The sequence below is a fragment of the Camelus dromedarius genome, chromosome 22, assembly GCF_036321535.1.
Source record: "Camelus dromedarius isolate mCamDro1 chromosome 22, mCamDro1.pat, whole genome shotgun sequence".
Taxonomy (NCBI): Eukaryota; Metazoa; Chordata; class Mammalia; order Artiodactyla; family Camelidae; genus Camelus; species Camelus dromedarius.
In genome coordinates, this window is record NC_087457.1 from 12086325 (window position 1) to 12106413 (window position 20089).

The window sequence follows — 20089 nt, forward strand, 5'->3', positions numbered from 1 at the left end:
GCAGAGACATTTAGTCGCCTTCTGTGCTTTGTTATCCTAATATTAGGTGAAAGTATCTATGAATTTATTATATAAATATGCAAATCAAAAATATATTAGGTAAATTTAATATTAATTGTGCTTAATTTTACAAAGTTATGTAATTAAGCTTCTTTTTTAAACTTAAGTTACAGAGAAAAAACAAATTACGTTGGTGCAACCTTTCAAGGGAAGATGTGTGATAAACAGTATGGAGGTGGTGTTGCTCTGGTATGGTATGGTTTACTTTGCTTGGCTAAGATGTATAAATAGGATGCTAATTTGAAGATGGATGGAAATTCCTGGTCTACAACTGCTAACATACATCTGCTTCAAGTGGTATGTGTTATGTAGTGTGCTTTCTTCTGAAGAAGTTTAATGCTCAGAATCCATATAGTCCAGGAACTGAGGTCAACAGACAGTATGTCTGGTAATAGGTAACGTATAAATCTCTTGAGGCCAAGAACTAATTTGTGTCTGTCCTTGCGAGTGAACTTGCGTCAGGACAGCTGAGTAGGTGAGCCCCAGGGCAAAGACATCAAAAATCTGCTGACTCTATTAACTTGCTTCTACCCACCCCGAAACTTCTTGGGGTTGTGGTTTCACCCATAAACTCTGAGGAAGGAGCAGTCCTGGAAGGAAATGGTTCCTAGACTTGATTCCGCAGCCCTGGGGGATTAGGGAGGGAGGGTAGTGGACGTTTAGTCATCAGAGGGCAGGGCTGCGTTTCTTCAACGTCTCATTCCTCTGAACATCAGCTGCTGCTAATTTTTCCAGCGAAAGATTAGGCAATGATCACCCCAATGAAGTGTGGAGAAAAAGAAAGAAGAATACCAGGAAACTTCTCATACTTCTTGCATTATTATTTGTAATATCCTATTATTTAAATGCTTGAAGTTTAGCAGAATCTTCACTTTCTTCTCCATAGAATCAATCATTCCTCCTCCTCCTCTTTCCTCTTCTTTTCTCTCTCCCTCCCTCTGTCTCGTCCTCCCTCCTTCTCCCTGCCCCTCTCGCTCTGAAAGTGGATGGTACATTCAGCTGTGGTAATTTGACAGCGACCACTTATCAGTGTGTATGCAAGATGGAGGGACCTCGCAATACCTCAGGCTAGTAACAAAGACATTTAATTGTCATTCAGGCTTGAAGGAAAGGACACACAGAAGGTAGAAGCCTGTACCCAGGGGTTCAGACAGTGGTAGATACCCTGGAAGGGATGGTAATAAATACCTTGCTCTTTTCTCACCCTCTTCTCCCCATTAGACGAAAGCAAGGTAAGAGCAGAGAGCAAAGGAGCCCCTTGACATAATCCACTGGCATAATCCTTCTGGGCTAGAGAGTAGGGAAGAAGATGATGGAAAGCTGATGCAGGGAGGCAGACAGGAGCTGCCAAAATGCATTTCTAGAAACTCTCTTGAAGTACGTTCATCAAAACGTTACTAGATGTACTTGAAGGGATAGTGTCATCTGTGGATTCTTCTTTAAAATCGTATGTTTTAGTATGGTCAAAATGTGCTATGTAATAAACATCTTACATTTATTTTTTTAAACTTTTTTTATTGAGTTATAGTCATTTTTACAATGTTGTGTCAAATTCCAGTGTAGAGCACAATTTTTCAGTTCTACATGGACATACATACATTCATTGTCACATTCTCTTTCACTGTGAGCCACCACAAGATCCTGTATATGTTTCCCTGTGCTGCACAGTACAATCTTGTTTATCTATTCTATATTTTGAAATCCCAGTCTTTCCCTTCCCACCCCCATCCCCCTGGCAACCACAAGTTATATTTATTAAAAAGAAGCAAAGGCATTTTAGTTTTGAAAATAAGATTTAAACGGTGAAAAGTCAGCATTCTCCTCATCAGTCATTATTACCATAATACGAATTAATTCATTGGGTTAATTTATGGTTTTTTTAATGCATGATACATTCATATAAAATATTATCTCCAAATAATTACATGATACATGAACACAACCTGTTCATAATTTGACACCATATGTGAATATGAGTGTGTCTTTAAAGATTTTCTTTTGTGAGTACAAACATGGCTGTAACTAATGTTCTATATAATTAACAAGTTATTGGGCAAATATTTTCTTAGCCTGATGCCACCAAGTGAACCCTGCATTTACATTTTGGTAAAATTTCAGATTTCACTTTTCATATTTTCCTTATATTGATCATGGTACCTGTAAGATCTTGGGCCAACATGGATGGCACTTCTGTGGTTAACGTAATAGATGTCTCTATTCCCACTTTCTCATGGAACTATTTTTAACAATTACGTTATACTCCAGGTAAATAAATGATCTCCTAAAATGTGGTTAAATGATTTTTTTCCCCAGCACCCCAGAACCATAAGTCTGGAATCACTGGCCATTATCATAGCTCAGTTACTCAGCTTCAGTATGGGGATAGCTTATGATGACATTAATAAATGCCACTGCCCAGGGGCCGTCTGCGTGATGAACCCAGAAGCAGTGTAAGAGGCTCTACTTTTATATGCTTTACATATGTAGCTTATACGAAACGAAGTTTGGTATGTTTAGCCTGTGAACGTCTGCGCTATTAAAATAATTAATAACGGTCAAATATAAACTGTGGCCAAGGACCCCAGACCAAAATATGTATCCCCGGGCCCGTGCTGCGCGTCTCAGTATTTCTCGTATTCTGATGTCACGCTTGCTTTCTTGTATGTGACCGAACTCTACATTTATCACGATGTCACTTGCGTGATTTGTTAGTTTTACAATCCGATGCCTGACTTGATAAGCCAAATACAGGCCTGTGATGATTATACAAGGCTGATTTATCAGTAGGCCCTTTCTGCATGAATCTCCTTCATTTTGCTGTGGCTCAGCCTGAACTCTTGGCATCTTCTAATTTCAGAGATGCTGTTATTCAGCTTTTTCTTTGTCACTAGAGAAGGCCTTTTGCACTAGTTATCATGCCTCAAAGGCCTAGTGAATTGTTTGCTGTTATCATCGTTATTCTTAGAATATGCTATAGGATTTTATAAAATTAGGACCAAATAGTTATGAGATTTAGGGAAACCATCATCCAGTTAGTGACTGGAGCCAACTTCTTATCCCCCCCCCCTTTTTTTTGGACTGTAAGCCCAACAGTACATTTTATTTAATTTTGCTTAACAGTGCATTTAATTCCCATATTATCTGTAATATTTTGCCTTTTTTTAACTTTCCAATATGCCCTTCAAAACAACTTAATCAATAAACATAACTTACAATCTAAATGAGTGTTGAAATAAAATTTTTTAACATAATACAACTAATTCTTGTGTAAATGTGCAAAAACAAAAATTCCACTTTAAAATATGCAACTATGGCCTATAAGATTGGTGAAATTATTAATATACATATAGAAACAATTCATCTGTGGAAACATTTTTTTTAAAAAGCTTAGTATGACAAATTACAACTTGCAAAAAATGCCTATTAATCATATCTTTAAATGCACAGCATCATTTGAATAGCATTGTATGATTCTAAAATTTTGGAGGACAGCCACTTCACTCTTTGTTGAATGGCAAAAAATATGAAAATCTGCTATATTTAAAAGAGAATCTGAATAAACGGCATATTTGAAAAGGATTAATTGTTAGTCTTCTATCATTAAATTATAGACTTTTAATTGTTAGTAATCAATTAATTGTTAATCTATTAATTGTTAGTAATTGATCATTAAATTATAGACTTTTATTCTGAGGCTAGGCGATTTATGGAAGCATCACTTACATAAAAATTTGAAGTTTGGTGTATTTTCAGTCATTCCAGTGGTGTGAAGTTCTTTAGTAACTGCAGCATGGAAGATTTTGCACATTTTACTGCAAAATCCCAATGTCTTCAAAACCAGCCACGTTTAGATCCATCCTACAAAAGTGCAGTGTGCGGTAATGGAGAAGTCGAAGAAGGAGAACAGTGTGACTGTGGGTCTGAGGAGGTTGGTACCAATTTCGAAGACTATATACCGGAATGACATCAAAAATTATTAATTTTTATAGCGTCACACGGCCATTTTCCTTAATTTATCAAACTTGCTTTTCTACAAAGACCTTAAGAATGCACAGTGGGATTATATTAAATTAATGAGTGCACTAGTATATGAATTCAGTAGTTTGTAAGATGATTCATATAGGCGATTTTCAAGGTCTTAATCCTACAACTGAGCTGACCTAGGTTTACACTTGCCCTCTTGAATCCTTAGTATTTCTTCTTAACCTAAGATCCTCTGACATTCAGAAAGACAGCTTGAAAGCTTTCACAATTGAACAAGAAAACATAGGAGACTCAGCTGTGGCTTTGAATGTTTTAATCCAGATCAATATTTAAGTCAAAAGATTTGGACCACGTATGATCAATAAAAGCTGGCTTTTCTAACCCACAGTAATCTTAGAGAAAGCTGCTGGACTGGAGACAGGTGGAAAGAGAGGCGATAAAGGAAATGCAATAAAGGAGAGAGTTTGTGAGACTCAGGGTGACCTGAGAGACTCAAGAAGACATGAACAGGTGCCGTGTTCCCTACTGCAGTAGCTCAGTGTTCATTCATGCAGGCCCTTCACAGCACGCACAGGGTGTTCTCAGATACCTAGCTGGGTAACGTGCTAAAGGAATTGCTCCCCAGAACGCACGTGTTTTTGCCTTGAGGGGACTAAATGGAAACAACTTGAAAATTTCTAATAAAAACAGACAGGAGTGTATCTTAGTTCCATTAAAAGTCATATGGTTGAGTCCCAAACCCCGTGTGATGTAACTTCACCCTCTGGAATCCCAAAGACAATAGCAGTAGCAATGACACTGTTTAGGAGGGATAGTTCTGGGAAATGCTGCAAATGGACTGTGCCCTGGTAAGTATCCTGCCATAACTCATATTAAAGCTTTTAAAATCCATGATTTATTTTTTGTAACTGACTGGAATTTGTTGCCCAATTAACCCTATTTCACATTCCAGGGTATTTAAAAAATGTGACTGTGTATGAGTGTGTATGTGTTCTATCTCTCCAGCCTTCCCCTTTCTTATCTGTTGCTTTTTATTAACCCTAATAATAGTATTTTTAAGTACAGAATCACAGGCAGAGATGAATTATAACATAAAACAAGGCATAAGAAGGTGAGGGTGGATGATACAAAAGCGATCATTTCAGTCGTGTTCCGAAATGTCATTTTATAGCACTTCATCTTTAGAAAGTTATAAGTAAACTTTGAATATTCCATAAAAGTTAAAGACATCTAAGTACAGTAGATTCATAACATTTGATTAAGGACTAGTCACTATAATGCAATTTTTAAATCATAGCTTCTGTTCAGTTAACATCTTGCCTTTAACTGTTTACGAGAGCCAGAGAACTTGACATCTGGGCTTTGGGGGACTCCCGGGCTTTAGAAAACCCTGCTACCAATGTCGTCAGACCTCCTGGAGGGACTTAAAGAACGCCTGGTCTAGCACGTTAGAAAACCAGTGCGTGTCTGATAAATATGCGAACGATTAAGTGGCTTTATTTCTTTTTTCTGCTTGCCAACATTGAAGTTAAGTATCTGTTTGTATATTATATAATATGCTGTCTTCATTAAAATATCTATTTAATGTAAATAAAAATCAGAAGACACTTTAAAGCTCCCGATTTGCCTTTCAGGAATGTGAGGCTCTGCCACAGGTGTGCTGTAACCGCGCCACGTGTCAACTGTCAGGCAATTCGGTTTGCGATACTGGCCCCTGCTGTGAAGCTTGTGCTGTAAGAGCCTGTTTAAACTGCTGTGTTACCTACATTAGCAAAGTTTCATTTTTTTAAATAATATTTATATGCTCACCTTCTTTATTCAATATCGTTTACCTCACCCCACCAGTATAAGCTCTCAGGAGAGATGTGTCGACCTGCCTCTAATGAATGTGATCTCCCTGAATTTTGCAATGGCTCATCTGCATCATGTCAAGACGACTTTTATGTTCAGAATGGGCATCCATGTGAGGACAATCAGTGGATCTGTTTGGAAGGAAACTGTATGAGTGGGGCAATCCAATGTACGCACATATTTGGTGAAGGTATTTATGACAATTTGATTTCCTATATATGTATTTTTCTGGAAACTGAAAATGGATATTGATATATAATTTTGATTTTTTTAGTATAAATATTTTAAAGGATTACAGAAAGAGATTATCGAATACTGTAAGGGAAAAAAATACATGTTTTCTGGGATGAAAATTCTGAAGTATTTCCACTAAATACTAAAAGGAAAGACTCAAAGTCTATGGGATCTGCATTCAAGGAGGAAGAAGGCAGATGAAATACAACCTCCACTGTCCTCTCACTCTGTAGCCACAGTTTTCTTAGTAAACAGAGAATAAATGCATATGGCTATGAACATGGGGGTCGTAAGTGTAAGTTGGCACATGAACATAATTTAAAACACGCATGCAGACACAGCCAGCGTGGGCACACATTCACACCTGGGAACTGCGAGGGAGACATGAAAATCAACACACGGACTCATGAAAATCCAGGAACTATGAAATCATTAAAAGATAACGTGCACTGAGGCTGAAAACAAAAGAAAAACCATGATACAAACTATACGTGGAATCATTTGCCGAAGAAGATGGAAAGCAGAAGTGGCAACAGTATTCAGAAGAATCAGGAGCAACTGAATGGGAGTATTTAGGGCATTCATGAAATAGCCAGGTGGCTCAGCCTTCTCTCAATGTCTACTCTCATTTCTGCGTAAAAGGAGTTGAAAAATGACAATCAGCTCCCAAAATGAACACACAATCAGAGTGGGTGTTGGGTAGAAACACACGAACACACAAGGAAAGAAACTTACAGGTGGAGAAGTGCTGTCCTGAGGAAGTGGGTGATTTGGAATCACAGTAAGTTTTGAAGAAAGAGAGGAAAAAAATATACATGTAGCTATAGAGAGAGAGAGATTGAGGGAGAGAGAGAGAAAGAGAAAAAGAAAGGAAAAGAAGAACTTGAACTAAAAGATACACTGGTTAAAATTTACAAATAAATTAATATGTTGGTTATATGACTCATAAGGCCGAACTTCTGTTGACGCTGGCAGATAGAATTGAGAAATTTACCCAATGCTAAAAAGATAAATACAAAAAAAAAAAAAAAGTATGTGAAAGCACATATTTGAACCCATCTAATTTACTTTCCTAAGTCATCTCTGTAAAAAGTGGTTATGAATGATGTTCAAAAACCAGGAGAAAGAAGAATTAAGAAAGAGGAAATGAAAATCATAGAAATTAGTAAAAGTCATTGTTGACTAATATACATATCTCTCTATAGAAAAGACAAAGAATGTTATGAAATGAAGCTATTAATATGTCCAAAAATATGTAAACCTCTAGAAGAATAAAAATAGAAAAGATAGTATCACCGGGGGGGGGGGGGGTGGAACAAAACTCAATTATTCCAATAAGATGCAGCACCCAGAGAAATTAAGAATTGGTGTAAATCAAGTATTTGTTTTATTATCTAAGGTAAATCCAAGAATAGTAATAAAATAATTAGAAACTAAAAGTTAAAAGGGGGAGAAAAACAAAAGCAGTTAGTATATTTGATTAACCCAAAAGGAGATCGGAACAGAGAAATAAAAGAACATAGAATATGAAAACAAGTAGTAAGACTGGTTATTTACATTTAAATATTTAGCAAGTACATTAAGTATAAAAGCTGTATTGGGTATTAAATTTAGGGAAAGAACACAGCAAGAACTGACAGATGCAACTACAAGAAAATGACTAGAAAAATCAAGATGTATTGCGTTGATGGCATTTTTAAAGGCTTTCGAGTACACTGAAACCAGAAACAACTAATTTAAATCTCCTCAGGAGAGAAACTTGGCGTATCTTAGGGGACAGCTGACAGCCATTTCTGTTCCTAGGGACATATGTAGGTTCTGAAAGTTGAAGGTCAGGCTTGGCTTAGGTAGAGATACAGAAAAGTTTTAGCAGTTGGAATTTAGGAGGAGGAACTGTCAAAACCATAGACTATTTTTCCACGAGGCATCCTTGGAGCTCTGAAGCTGCTCGGAAACTTGGTCAGTTAGATGAAGAACATTTAAGTAGGCCTTACAATCTTCCTTGCAGTCACAAGACTATGGAAAACCAAATGGAAGAGGCATTTTGCCTTTAAAAAAGTCTTACTCTTCTAAAACCTTTTGCTGCATGTTGGTCGGCTCAGAAGCTGTTCTGAGACTAAAGAGCATATTATTTATCCACAGCAAACTTTCACTGAAGAGAAAATAAATATTTGCAAGGCTCTCAATCAGCAGGGTGCAAGGGCCACGCCCAAGATAATGACTAAAGCCGAATAAAACTGCAGTAGCCTTGGCCCGTTTAGTTGCCTGATTGGACCTGGGTGATCACTGCCTTGCCCAGGCTGCCTGACTCAGAAAAGGGAAGCATTAAAAAAGATAAGAAAGAAAACAGAAATAAGCCCATACCTAAAAGAGATAAGAACCAATCATTTTCAAAATGAAATTCTGAAACGAAATGAAATGGAAACTCACAAATCTAAGGTGCCCTAAGACACATAAAGACATCATAACGAACTGACAGAAAATAACTAAAAAGAGAAGAACAAAAATGGGGAGAAACAGTGCCTCTAAAGGAGCCAAGAATGAGTCAGTCTTCTAATTTCTCTGCAATTGTGGAAGACAGAAGATGAAGAAAAAAGACCTCCTAAAGGCTAAAAGAAATGTGTCCAACGAGAGCTCCCTAATCAGCAAAACTATCCTGCAAGTCTTTGAACAAATGTGCTTGAATAGCTAACTCTGTATGATTTGCAAATATTTTCTCCCATTCTGTCAGTTGACTTCACTGTTGATTTTTTCATGCACAAAAGTGTGATTTTTTAAAAAATTTTGTCTATATTTTCTTTTGGTGCCTGGCAATCCAAGAAATGATTGCCAGATCCAATGTCAAATCTTTTCCCCTATATTTTAGCTCTTATGTTCAGGTATTTGATGCATTTTGAGTTAATTTTTGTGTAGCATGTAAGGTAGGTAATCAACCTTACTGTTCTCCATGTGGATGGATGAAGAACGGTATGGTTTTTCAATACCGGTTGTTGAAAAATCTAACCTTTCCCATTAAATGGTCTTGGCACCCTTTTCAAAAATTATTTACCATATATGCAAGGCTTTATCTCTGTGATTTATATTTTAATCCACTGATCTACATATCTGTCTTAATTCCAATACCACATTGTTTTGAATACTTTAGTTTTGCAGTAAGTTTTGAAATTCAAGAAGTGTGAAACCTCCACTATTCTCCATTTTCAAGATTGTTTTGGCTATTTGAAGTCCCTGGAGATTCCATATAAATTTTAGGATAGATTTTTCTCTTTCTCCAAAAATATATTGTTAATATTTTTGATAAAGTTTGCATTGAAGCTGTTGATCACTTTGGGTAATATTGTCATCTGAATATTTGGTCTTCCAACCCGCAAATGTGATGTCTTTCATTTATTTGTGTCTTCTATAATTTCTCTTAGCAACATTTTGTGGGTTTCATTGTACAAGTTTTTTACATCTTTAATCAATTTAATCTCCTAAGTATTTTTTTTTTTTGATTCTATGGTAAATGAAATTGTTTACTTTATTACCTTCTGGGATTTTTCATTGCTAATATATAAAAATGCAAATGATTTTCATGGATTAATTTTGTATCCTGAAACTTTGCTGAATATATCAGTTCTAACAGTTTGTGTGTGTGTTGGTGTGTGTGTGTATTTGGCTGTGTGTGTAATCATTAGGGTGTTCTTTATATAAAAGATCATGGTAACTATGAACAGAGATAATTTTATTTCTTCCATTCCAATTTAGATGTCTTTTTTTCTCACCTATGGCTCTGAGCAGGACTCCAGTACTATGTTGAATGTGTTGCTCTATTCTTAGGGGATACGTTTATAAGTGTGATAATTTCCTCATGGACTGACTCTCTTACCATTAGAAAATACTCTTTTTTGTCTCTAATAGCATTTTTTCTTACAGCCTATTTTTATGGTTTTAGTATAGCCATTCTAGTTCTTTTTGTTACTGCCAGTACAGTCTGCCTGCATTCACCCTTTTATTTCCAACCTATTTATATCTTTGAATCTAAAATCTGTCAGTTCCATAGATCACATCGTTGGATCATGTTTTGTAATACATTCTGTCAGTCTCTTCATTTCGACTGAAGTGTTTAATCCATTCATATAAATAAGGTAGTCTTTACATCAGCTGTTCTGCTATATGTTTTCCAATATGTCGTATATTTTACCCTATATTCCTCAGCCATGTCTTTGTTTCTGTTGAATAGGTATTTCCTAGTCTAATATTTTAATCTCTCTGTGGTTTCTTTTACTATATATATTTAGCTAGTTGAGTGGTTTGCTCAGGTGTTATAATTTGTCTTAAGACATTCAATTAATAACTAATTTAATTTCAAAAGTAAACAAAAACTTAGCTTATACATACCTCTGTTTTCCCATCCCTTGTTCTGTTTTTTTTCAAACGTTTGACATCTTTATATAAGCCTGATGACAAAGTTCTATAATAATTGTTTTTATGCAATTGTCTTTTAAAATCTGTAGAAGAGAATCCAAACGGTAAACATACTTACACTGTCTATTACATGTTCTTTTACACTAACATTTACTATGTTAGCATTCAGTATCACTTCACGTGGGTCCTAGTCACCTCTTAGTGTCCTTTGACTTCAGCCTTAAGGGTGCATTTTATTAGGTCTTGCTGGAAAGCTTTGCCAGAGATGAGTTCTCTCCGATATCGTTTATCTTGGAATGTTATAATTTCTCCATAATTTTTTTGAGAAGAATTTAGCTGAATATAGAATTCTTAGTCTTTTTTCTCGCAAAACTCTATAGATATTATCCTGCAGTCACCTGCCTCCCTTGTCTCTAATGAAGAGTGTAATCAATTTGATCCTGATATGTGCACCTCTTTAAGATGATTATATGTGGAGTTGCTTTAAAAATCTTGTAAAGATAGATGATGGATGGATAGATAGATAGTTAAATTTGAAAAGATTTCAGTCATTGTTTCTTAAAATGTATCTCTCCCCTTTTCTGTTTTTCCCTCAGTTTTGGAATCCCTGTATGCCAATATTCATACACTTGAGGTCCAACTGGTCCATAAAGCTCCTTTATTTTGGACTATTTGCTTTTCTTTCTGTTCCTCATACTGGATAATCTCCATTGACCTACCTTCAGGTCAACAGAATCTGCCAGATTAAACCTATTAAGTTTTTAATTTCTTTAGTGAATTTTTTCATTTTAGTTAATATAGTTTTCAATTCCAGAATTTCTATTTGGTTCCCTTTTTTATTTAAAACTCTCATATTCTCTGTTTAGTTTTCTAGAAATGTTCAAAAAATTTGAACATATTTGTAATTTGAACATATTTATAGGAGCTAATTTAAGTCTTTGTCTACTGGATTCAAAATTTGGGATCTCTGAGGACATTTTCTATTGGCTTTATTTTCCTGGGTGTGTAATATACTTTTGTTTCCTTGCATGTAGTGAAACTTTAAAAAGTGGAAATTGTAGATAATAAATTTTAACAATTCTGATTCAGATTTCTCCAGGGTTTACTGTTACTGTTTCTTTTCTTACTGTTTATTTGTTTAGCAACTATCCTGGACTAATTTTTCAGGTTCTTTATTCCCTGCTGTGTGCAGCCACTGAGTTCTCTGCCAGTTTTTTTTTTTCCTTTCCCCCAAGTTCTTATTTATTTTTTAAAGCCTGATTTGCTGGGGAGAACTCCAAGTTAATACAATTGAGTGCCCAGCCAACAGCTTGTCAGATACCCTTAAATGCCCTGACTGTTCATTTTCTTCCCCAGACCCAGGATATCTGGGTGAGAAGACACAGCTTCAAGCTTCAGTCAGTTTACAGGACAGCCATAGCTTCCACCTCTTGCTTGTTCAAGACCTAAATATAATCCAGAGAAGAGTGTCTGGGGACTCCTCCTTTCTCAGGATTGTTCTTGGCACATGTAGATCCTTTTACGTTCAGTTATGTGTTGGAGCTTTTCAGCAGTCCTTGTGACCATCTAGTTCTCCAAGGTGTCCTCTTAAATTCTCAGTAGGCTCTTGTTTGCCTCAGTTGCTGAAGTGCTGCTGGCATATCGCTGTCATTTCAGTAATTCCCTGGGTGGGAGGCGTTTTCTCTCTGCTGCGCTGAGCTCCAGCTCGAACCAAATCACAACAGCAACCCGGGAACAGAGGTTTTCTAGGTAAGTCAGTTTGGATAACTTTCTCACTGTGCTCCGGTGCTTTTACCGAGGCTCCAAATAGGTCAGATCTCTTCGTTAGCCGTAAGGCTGCTGCCTTTTGGCTACCATGCCACCGAGGAAAGATGAGAATATCCCCAAATCGAAACATCACAGAGCCCTCTGTCTTAACAACTGTGTCAGCCCGGATGCCACCAGAGAAACAGAACCTGCAGGCCTTGTCATTCTTCTCCTTCTCTCTCTTTCTCTCGATCTGTAGATACCCAAACCAGATGCCTTCCCTTCAGGCCAAAGCTTCAGGACAAGCAAAGAGGTCTCTTTCTTTCTTTTTTTTTTTTTTTTAACATTTTTTATTGAGTTATAGTCATTTCACAATGCTGTGTCAAATTCCAGTGTAGAGCACAATTTTTCAGTTATACATGAACATACTCTTTCACAGCAAGACTGAGCATCCATTTCAGCCTGCTGGCTGTGCCGTGCCCTGGCGGTGTTAGCTGGCCAAAACACTCTCTCTGACCGTTACCATCCCAGGGGACCCAGGTATGCAACCACCCAGCCCGGCCACCAGAGCCAGGTGATTGTAGGGGTGTCCCTGGGACACAGCCACAAAAATCAGAGCCCCACAAGTGAAAAACAGGGCATAAAATGCATGTAAAACCTTCCCTCTGGGAAATCCTGGCACTCTGGGGTGTGGCAGAGTGAGAACACGAAGATGGCCCTCACCCTCCCAAGTCTCTGTGAAGGCTCGTGGTAGGTCTGTGGATGTGTGTTTAATTAGAAGCCAGCTCCTCTGGCCACAGCTACAAAGACAAGCTCACAGGCCTTTTTTACAGAAAGACTGGGCTCCTCTGCTGCCCCTGGTCGTGCTAGGTAGGGGCCAGTTAAGAACTCTTTCTCCATCAGTTACAGTCCTGGGACCCCTGAGCATAAATGGCCTTCAGAACCATTTCACAGTTCTCCATAACCCTGTGATGAAGCCCTCATTCTCTCATGAGCCCCTGTTATCAAAGCTGGATATTTCAAGGGCTCATCTTCCAGGTGCAGTAAAAGCTGTGGTGCCCAATGTGGGGTTCCCTCGAGAAGCTCCAAGTTTTGAGTTCCCTCCCAGCTGTGGATTGTCCAGCCAGGATGGGTTTACCACAAGATTGCGTCTTGGCCTTTCCTACCTGCTGCAGTGTAGCCATCCTCTTGTTTGCCCAGCATGAAGGGATCACTCCACCAGGGTTCAGGTTTTCCTTGCTGGAAATTGTTCCACATGTAGCTGTAGATTTGGCATATTTGCGAGAGGTTGTGACTTCAGGACCCCGCTCCCCCCCCCCCCATCTTGAATTAGAACCTCTATTTCCACCGGCATTTTAAAGAGGTTACCCTGTTGTCATATGGTTTTCATATTTCTGAAGAAAAATCTCTTATCTTGTGTCTCCTCTCTTTGAGCCATCAAGATTTTTTTGTCCTTGGTTTTTAGCAGTCTTCATGTTACATGTTCGAATGTGTGTGTGTGGATGCGTGTGCATGTAATTGTTCTCGGTGTTCCTGAGTATCGTGAAACTGTGGTGTAAACACTGTACATTGTACAGATTTCTAATTTCAATTTATGTTTATATTTAATTATCTCTCCGTAATTATCTCAATTATTTTTGATGCTTTGCCACGTTCAAGATTTATATCCTTTGTAATAAATTTTAGTACATACTAAATCGGAGTACATGGTTCTCCGATTCAATTTTTTTAACATACATGAATGTCTTTATTTTATATTTTTTCTTGAATATTTTACATAAAGACATACTGCTAGTTAAAAATTTTTTCATTGTCTCCATCTTCAATATTTGACTTACAGAAACTGTTTTTGGTCTAAGTGCTTCTCTTATGTAGATACTACGTATCTATATTTGTAGATACATCTGTCTTTTTCTTCTGTTAAGGATATGAAATGAGAGACTAATCGCTCTAATTAAATCAAAAACCAATGATTGTTAAGGTTCAGTTAGAGCTTCGATTAGTTTCAGTCTCTATCTGGTCCCCTCTCGTTTCTAAGGCATAGCTCTTGAGCGCCTTCAACTGAAAGTGGGCCCGGTTACTGAGATTCCGCCCCCAGCAGGTATACAACTGCAGCACAGAAACCACAGGAAAGCATGCTCTGCTTTATGGAGGGCGTCTCTTTATGTTTTAATCTCCTCTTCTCATGTTTAGAAGCAGGAACATGTCTTATGTGGAGGACCCTGGAGTCTTCAATTTTGTGACTGTAGTCATAAAAGATCCTCCAACTTTGGCCCTTTTTTTGTCCAATGGCCTGCTTCCCTAGCTAAGCTTATAACTTTGACCTGTCACACCTAGCTAGGTTTGTAAATGACTTTGGGGACAGTATCTTCAGTTCACACTGTCTCTAGTGCTTTCAGCTGAGATCCTGATGGATTCACTGGGGCTCCTCTTAGGTTGTATCACTTTTCTGCATGGTTAAAATCTTCCTCTCAGAGGTTTTTGGCTTAATCTTCCAATTAGAGTGAAACTGATATAATTATGATCAAGAAACTGCTCTTTTAGTGGACTGGATCTTATCAGAATTAAACACATAATGTGTGTGGATTGGATAGTGAATGTGAAAATAAATCTGTTATGACTCCAAGATTTTTTGGTCTGAGGAAATTAGGATCAAAAAATAAGACATTATGTTAGTGGTTTGACTTGAAAAGACATTTATACAAAAACACTGTTGACTGATAAATCATATTATTTGTTTCAAAAAAGTTTCTTATATACTTCTAGACTTACAAAAAAAGTAGAAGATAAACTGCATACTGCAGTTAATCCTAAAATCTGTTTGGAGAGTGGATGAGAGTACTTTCAACTTTAAAATATTTCATTGAAGTGGTCTTGCGTGATTTTTAAACTGGAAGTTTTTGTTTTCAATTTTATGCGCTTATTTTGTGCAGTATTTTAAGCCATCTGAGAATTTTAAGTGTACTCTTTGATTATTTTAAATTAATGCAAGTTCAGTACGACTAACCACACATTTCTTTTTTCAGGTTCAAGTTTTGCTGGTCAAGAGTGTTATGAAGATCTTAATTCTAAGGGTGACCAGTCAGGGAACTGTGGTGCCACTGCTTCAGGGTACACGAAGTGCGAACCCAAGTAAGCTTTAAGAAATACATCTGAGGAACTTTATTTATTGCCTTAAATTTGAAAATATCATGTGATAATTAACTTTAGAAATAATCAGTATCGCCCAGTCATGAAGTAAGACTGTATTTAATCAAATTATAAATATCTTAAATACTGAATGTCTGTACTTAACCTTTCTCATGTATCCAAACCTATCCCTTGTACCAGCCTGCAGAGCACTGAATTTACATATAGGTACATTCATTCCCCATTAGTTAGAAGGACTGATCATTTTTATTTTGCATCTGTCACTTTAATTTCACAAAGGAAGACAATTCTTTATAGTAATCTAATTAAAAAATGTATACATTTTTACTACCCAGGAAGTAAAGCACTGTGTTGAAGAACACACACTCCACAATCAGACATCTTGATTTCAAATGCTAATCCCAGTGCTTACCTACAAGTGTGACCTTGGACATGTGCCTCACCTTTTTGATGTGTAAAATATGCGTATCATTTCTAGTAACATCGTTGGGCTGGTGCCAGTGTGGAATTCAGATACTCTACGAAAAGCACTTAGAGTGGGACTGACACGTAGTATGCACTATATGAGCGTTCACTGTTAACTATTATGATTGTTATGTATATTAGAACTTGAATGTCACAGTCAATATAATATTTTATTTTGACTCTATTTCAAACTTGGTTTGATAGTAAAAATTAAAATTCTGTAAAAAAAAAAAAAACATTGAATTTTACCTGTGTATCTTTTCATTCTGAGCTAGTGGTAGATTCATGGGAAGTTGCAAAAATAATATAGAGAGAATACAGAGGACCCCTGTCCACTTTGGCTGTTCTCCCCGAATGGTGACATCTCATATGACTTATATATCTTACCTGTAGTGAAATAGCAAACTGAGGAAATTGGCACTGGTAAATTCACACACCTTACTGCTCATATTTTGTCAGTTTTACGTGGATTCTTTCATGTATGTGTGTGTGAATTTCTCAGTATTTCCATGTCCAGGATCATGGAATCTACAAATAAAGTCTGAATTATTTATTCTTTTCTAATTGGGATTCCTTTGTTTGTTTTTCTTGCTTGGTTACACTGTATACACGTCGGTTAAAATGTTGAAATACAGGTGGAGAAAGAAAAGACTTGTTCATTACCAATTTTATGAGAAAAATTTAGCCTTAAACCACTGTGTGTTGTTAGCTGTAGGATTTTTGTCGATGCCCTTTATCTGATTAGGAAAGTTCCCTTGTGTTCCTACTTTGTTGAGAGTTTTTAATCTTGAATGGTGGCTCTATTTTTCAAATGCTTTTCATACATCTATTAACATGAATCTATGTTTTTTTCCCATTATTCTATTGATATAGTCTATTACATTAATTGATTTTCAGATGTTAAAATCATGGGTCATGTTTTTATCATCAACTCTGACAATGTCTGGCTTTTAATTAGTTGTTTAGACCACTCCCATTAAAAGTGATTACTAATGTACTTTGACTCACATCTACTATCTACAAATAACACAATATATAAAACATTAATAGCCCACATTCAAATAATTGTTCACTCCTTCATGTGTAGTGAAGGTGGATTATAACAGTTTCCCAATTCCTGCATCCACATGCTTGTGATAACTTATTGTTATTAATTTTACTTCTACGTATGAAATAAATATCCAGCACATTCTTGCATTATTGCTTTGAGTAGTTATGTTTTAGTCCACGTTCAGTCTCTGGCAACTTGTCAAAATCAGCATTTAATTATTTTCAGTGACTTACGGAATCCAGTGGCTTCTTTGAGCAAGCGCTGAACTTGTTTCTAAACGTCCTTAAGTTTCCAGATCCATGTAGGGGCTTTCTCTGCAACCTCCGTTCTCTGCTGGGTCCCTGAAAAGTCGCTGGTGTCAGTTCATTCAGCTTTTCCTTGTAAAGACAGGAAAAATTACTTCTAAACTTTCCATAGGAGCTCATAAATAATTTCAACAGCTTTACTAAGATTTAAAACAATTAAAAAGTACTCATCTATTTTAATGGGCTATTTTGTTTACTTTGTGATAAAGTTACTGAAACTGCTAAAATCACCAGAATCTAGAATCACTTTAAATTTTCCTTTGTGCCCATTTGGAACCAGTCCTAACTTCTGATCCCAGCCCCAAGCAACGAGAGACCTGCTTTCTCTTTCCATGGATTTGCCTTTTCTGGAAATGTTGTATAAGAGAAATCACGCAATATGTAGTCTTGTTGTCTCGTTTCTTTGGCTTATCAGATGGTTTTGAGGTTCATCCATTTTGTAGCTTATATCAGTGGTTCATAACTTTCTTATTACTGGGTAATATTGTGTAGTGTGGATATACAATATTTTCAAATTATTTACCAGTTGCTGGGCATGTAGAATGTTTCTAGTTTAGGGCCGTTAAGATCCTTCCCTACCAAATTTGCTACTTTAACTCAAAATGCTGCTGGCTGAGATTTTTTGGCCCTCTGCGCCAAAATCAAGGATGACCCCTCTGATGTCGAGTTTACTGGTTTTCCTGGCCACCCTTGCCCTGGTAAAAAGATGTCATCAGTTGACCTGAGAGAGGGCAAGGGAGCCGACTCAGGCAGGAAGACCACAGCTTGGTGTTCTCACTTGATTTTTTGACAACTTTTCATAAATGCTTCTCAATTTGTTGTTTGCTTGTGATCAATTTTCATAGCCCTGAAATGGTTGTCTTGACAAGTTTGCAACAGTTTTATACTTATTGTGAAGGGAGATAATTTACCTATTTCTTCTCTCTCTCCTAGCCCCCCTCCCAATTTGGATTTAACTACACAATTTTCTTTATTTTGTGCCTGATTTATCACAAATCCTAGCACTGACTCATGAGAAACACTCTCATCTCAATAGGAATAGAAAGGAGATCCTCAATCTGATCAAGCTATATGGATTTTGTATTTCTGCAGGTTACATCTAAGATAAATGCCCTTCAATGTGAAGAACTCAGTTTACATTTTCTAGTCTAGGACTGCTGTTGGTAAATTTTCTTAATTATCATTTGAAGATGCCTTGTTTCCTTTTGAAAGGTATTTCCTCTGCATACAGGATAGGAAGACACTAGGTGTTTTGTCTCACCTTTAAATCTGTCATTCGATAATCTTCTGGTTTCCGTTGTCTCTTTTGGAAAGTCAGTCTTAAGTTGTATTACAGTTCTTTTGTTTTTAATGCTTTTTTATTTTCTGGTTACTTTCATGATTTTTTTCCTGTGGTTTACGGCACTATTATCATGACATATCTTAGTCTTTCAGTGTTAACATTTATTGCATATAATGCTTCTTGAGCATATGCATCAATGTCTTGTTGGTTCAGGACCCATCATGCAGAAAGTAGGTATTATGTTTGAAAAACAGAAGAGGAAATCCAATTAGAGTGGTAATTACATAAATTTTACCCTTTTTTTTTTTTTTTTTTTTAGGCTAGAATAAGCTCAGTATCATGATTAAGAGTCAAAAAAGAGTGAAGAATTGTTACCAAAAAAGTGATCAGGCCAGATAGGACATGGTTCATAATTACTAAAATGTCATTATTATTAGCAGTGCAGGAAAGGCCCTCGTGTTTTCGATGTTTCACAATTAATAGCACACGTCTTTTCGCAGGCCTTTGTGCTTTACTTAAATCTTTTTGCTTAAGAAATAATATTCTAGTATTTCTCTGTATGGAAAAACTAATGATTTTTTTTTGATGGTAAATTATAGGGATCTGAAATGTGGAAAATTAATATGCACATATGATAAGACAGAACTAATTAACATTCCAAGTGCCACTATTGTTTATGCCAACATAAAAGGACATCTCTGTGTTGCCTTGGACTATGCATTTGGTGATAAAGCCAGCGACAATATGTGGGTAAGAGATGGAACTGTCTGTGGTGAAAGAAAGGTATGTAGTCTGTGTAGTCTTATTACCAAGTAATTTCCTAATTTCAAATTTAAATGCATATTTGGTATTATCCTCATAATTTCAGTGTACATTTAATTTCAAAAAATAATATTCTTTATATGGTATTATCCCTGAATGGTGACAGATAACTTCTGTGGTTTTATAGCTAGGTTCCTAGTTTGAATGGATTTTCTCCCTTGCCTTGTACACAACTGAAGTAAACATGATCAAGCTCAAGAAAAAAAAAATTCCATTTTACAAAAAAAATACGAACAATCCCTTTTCAACTTCTTTGTTCTCTGGTTGAAAGCATTTATTTAATGGTTACAAGGATTAGGTTTACCTTCTTCTGGACAACAGCTTTGCAAACTATGTATCTAATATCTCCACCCCAAGACATCCTTCTAACAGAGTGGGTGTATTTCTAACTATCATGTTACTAGTCTGTATCCAGAGCTGGAACTTTCATACTCTGTCCCCAGCCACTCAGTGTGACCTGACCATCTATTTATGATCAATATGTTTTTTCCTAGTTCTTAAACAAAGGTGTATGTCGCCACAGTTATAGTGATTATATATGGAAGATGAAATATAACAACATATTTTTCATACTCAAATTTTAACAAAACCTATGTGAGCAGATTGTACTCTCTGACTATACCATTAGTATATTTTGGTCGTATTTTTTTAAGAGGATAAATTCCAAAGCTATATTGACAGCATCATTTAGAAAATGTTTTTTATAAAAATAATATTTCCAATTATATGTTC

General features: G+C 36.5%; 1 protein-coding gene across 1 annotated transcript in view; it reads left to right on the forward strand.

The window, feature by feature from the left end:
* The window catches only part of ADAM2 (ADAM metallopeptidase domain 2), a 45589-nt gene that overhangs the window by 17552 nt on the left and 7948 nt on the right, over positions 1-20089 (forward strand). Inside the window, exons 10-16 of the mRNA XM_010999136.3 lie at positions 168-249; positions 2374-2510; positions 3814-3988; positions 5679-5777; positions 5890-6085; positions 15309-15414; positions 19135-19318. Of these exons, the coding sequence (XP_010997438.3) occupies positions 168-249; positions 2374-2510; positions 3814-3988; positions 5679-5777; positions 5890-6085; positions 15309-15414; positions 19135-19318 (979 nt within the window). The remainder of the gene's footprint in view (positions 1-167; positions 250-2373; positions 2511-3813; positions 3989-5678; positions 5778-5889; positions 6086-15308; positions 15415-19134; positions 19319-20089) is intronic.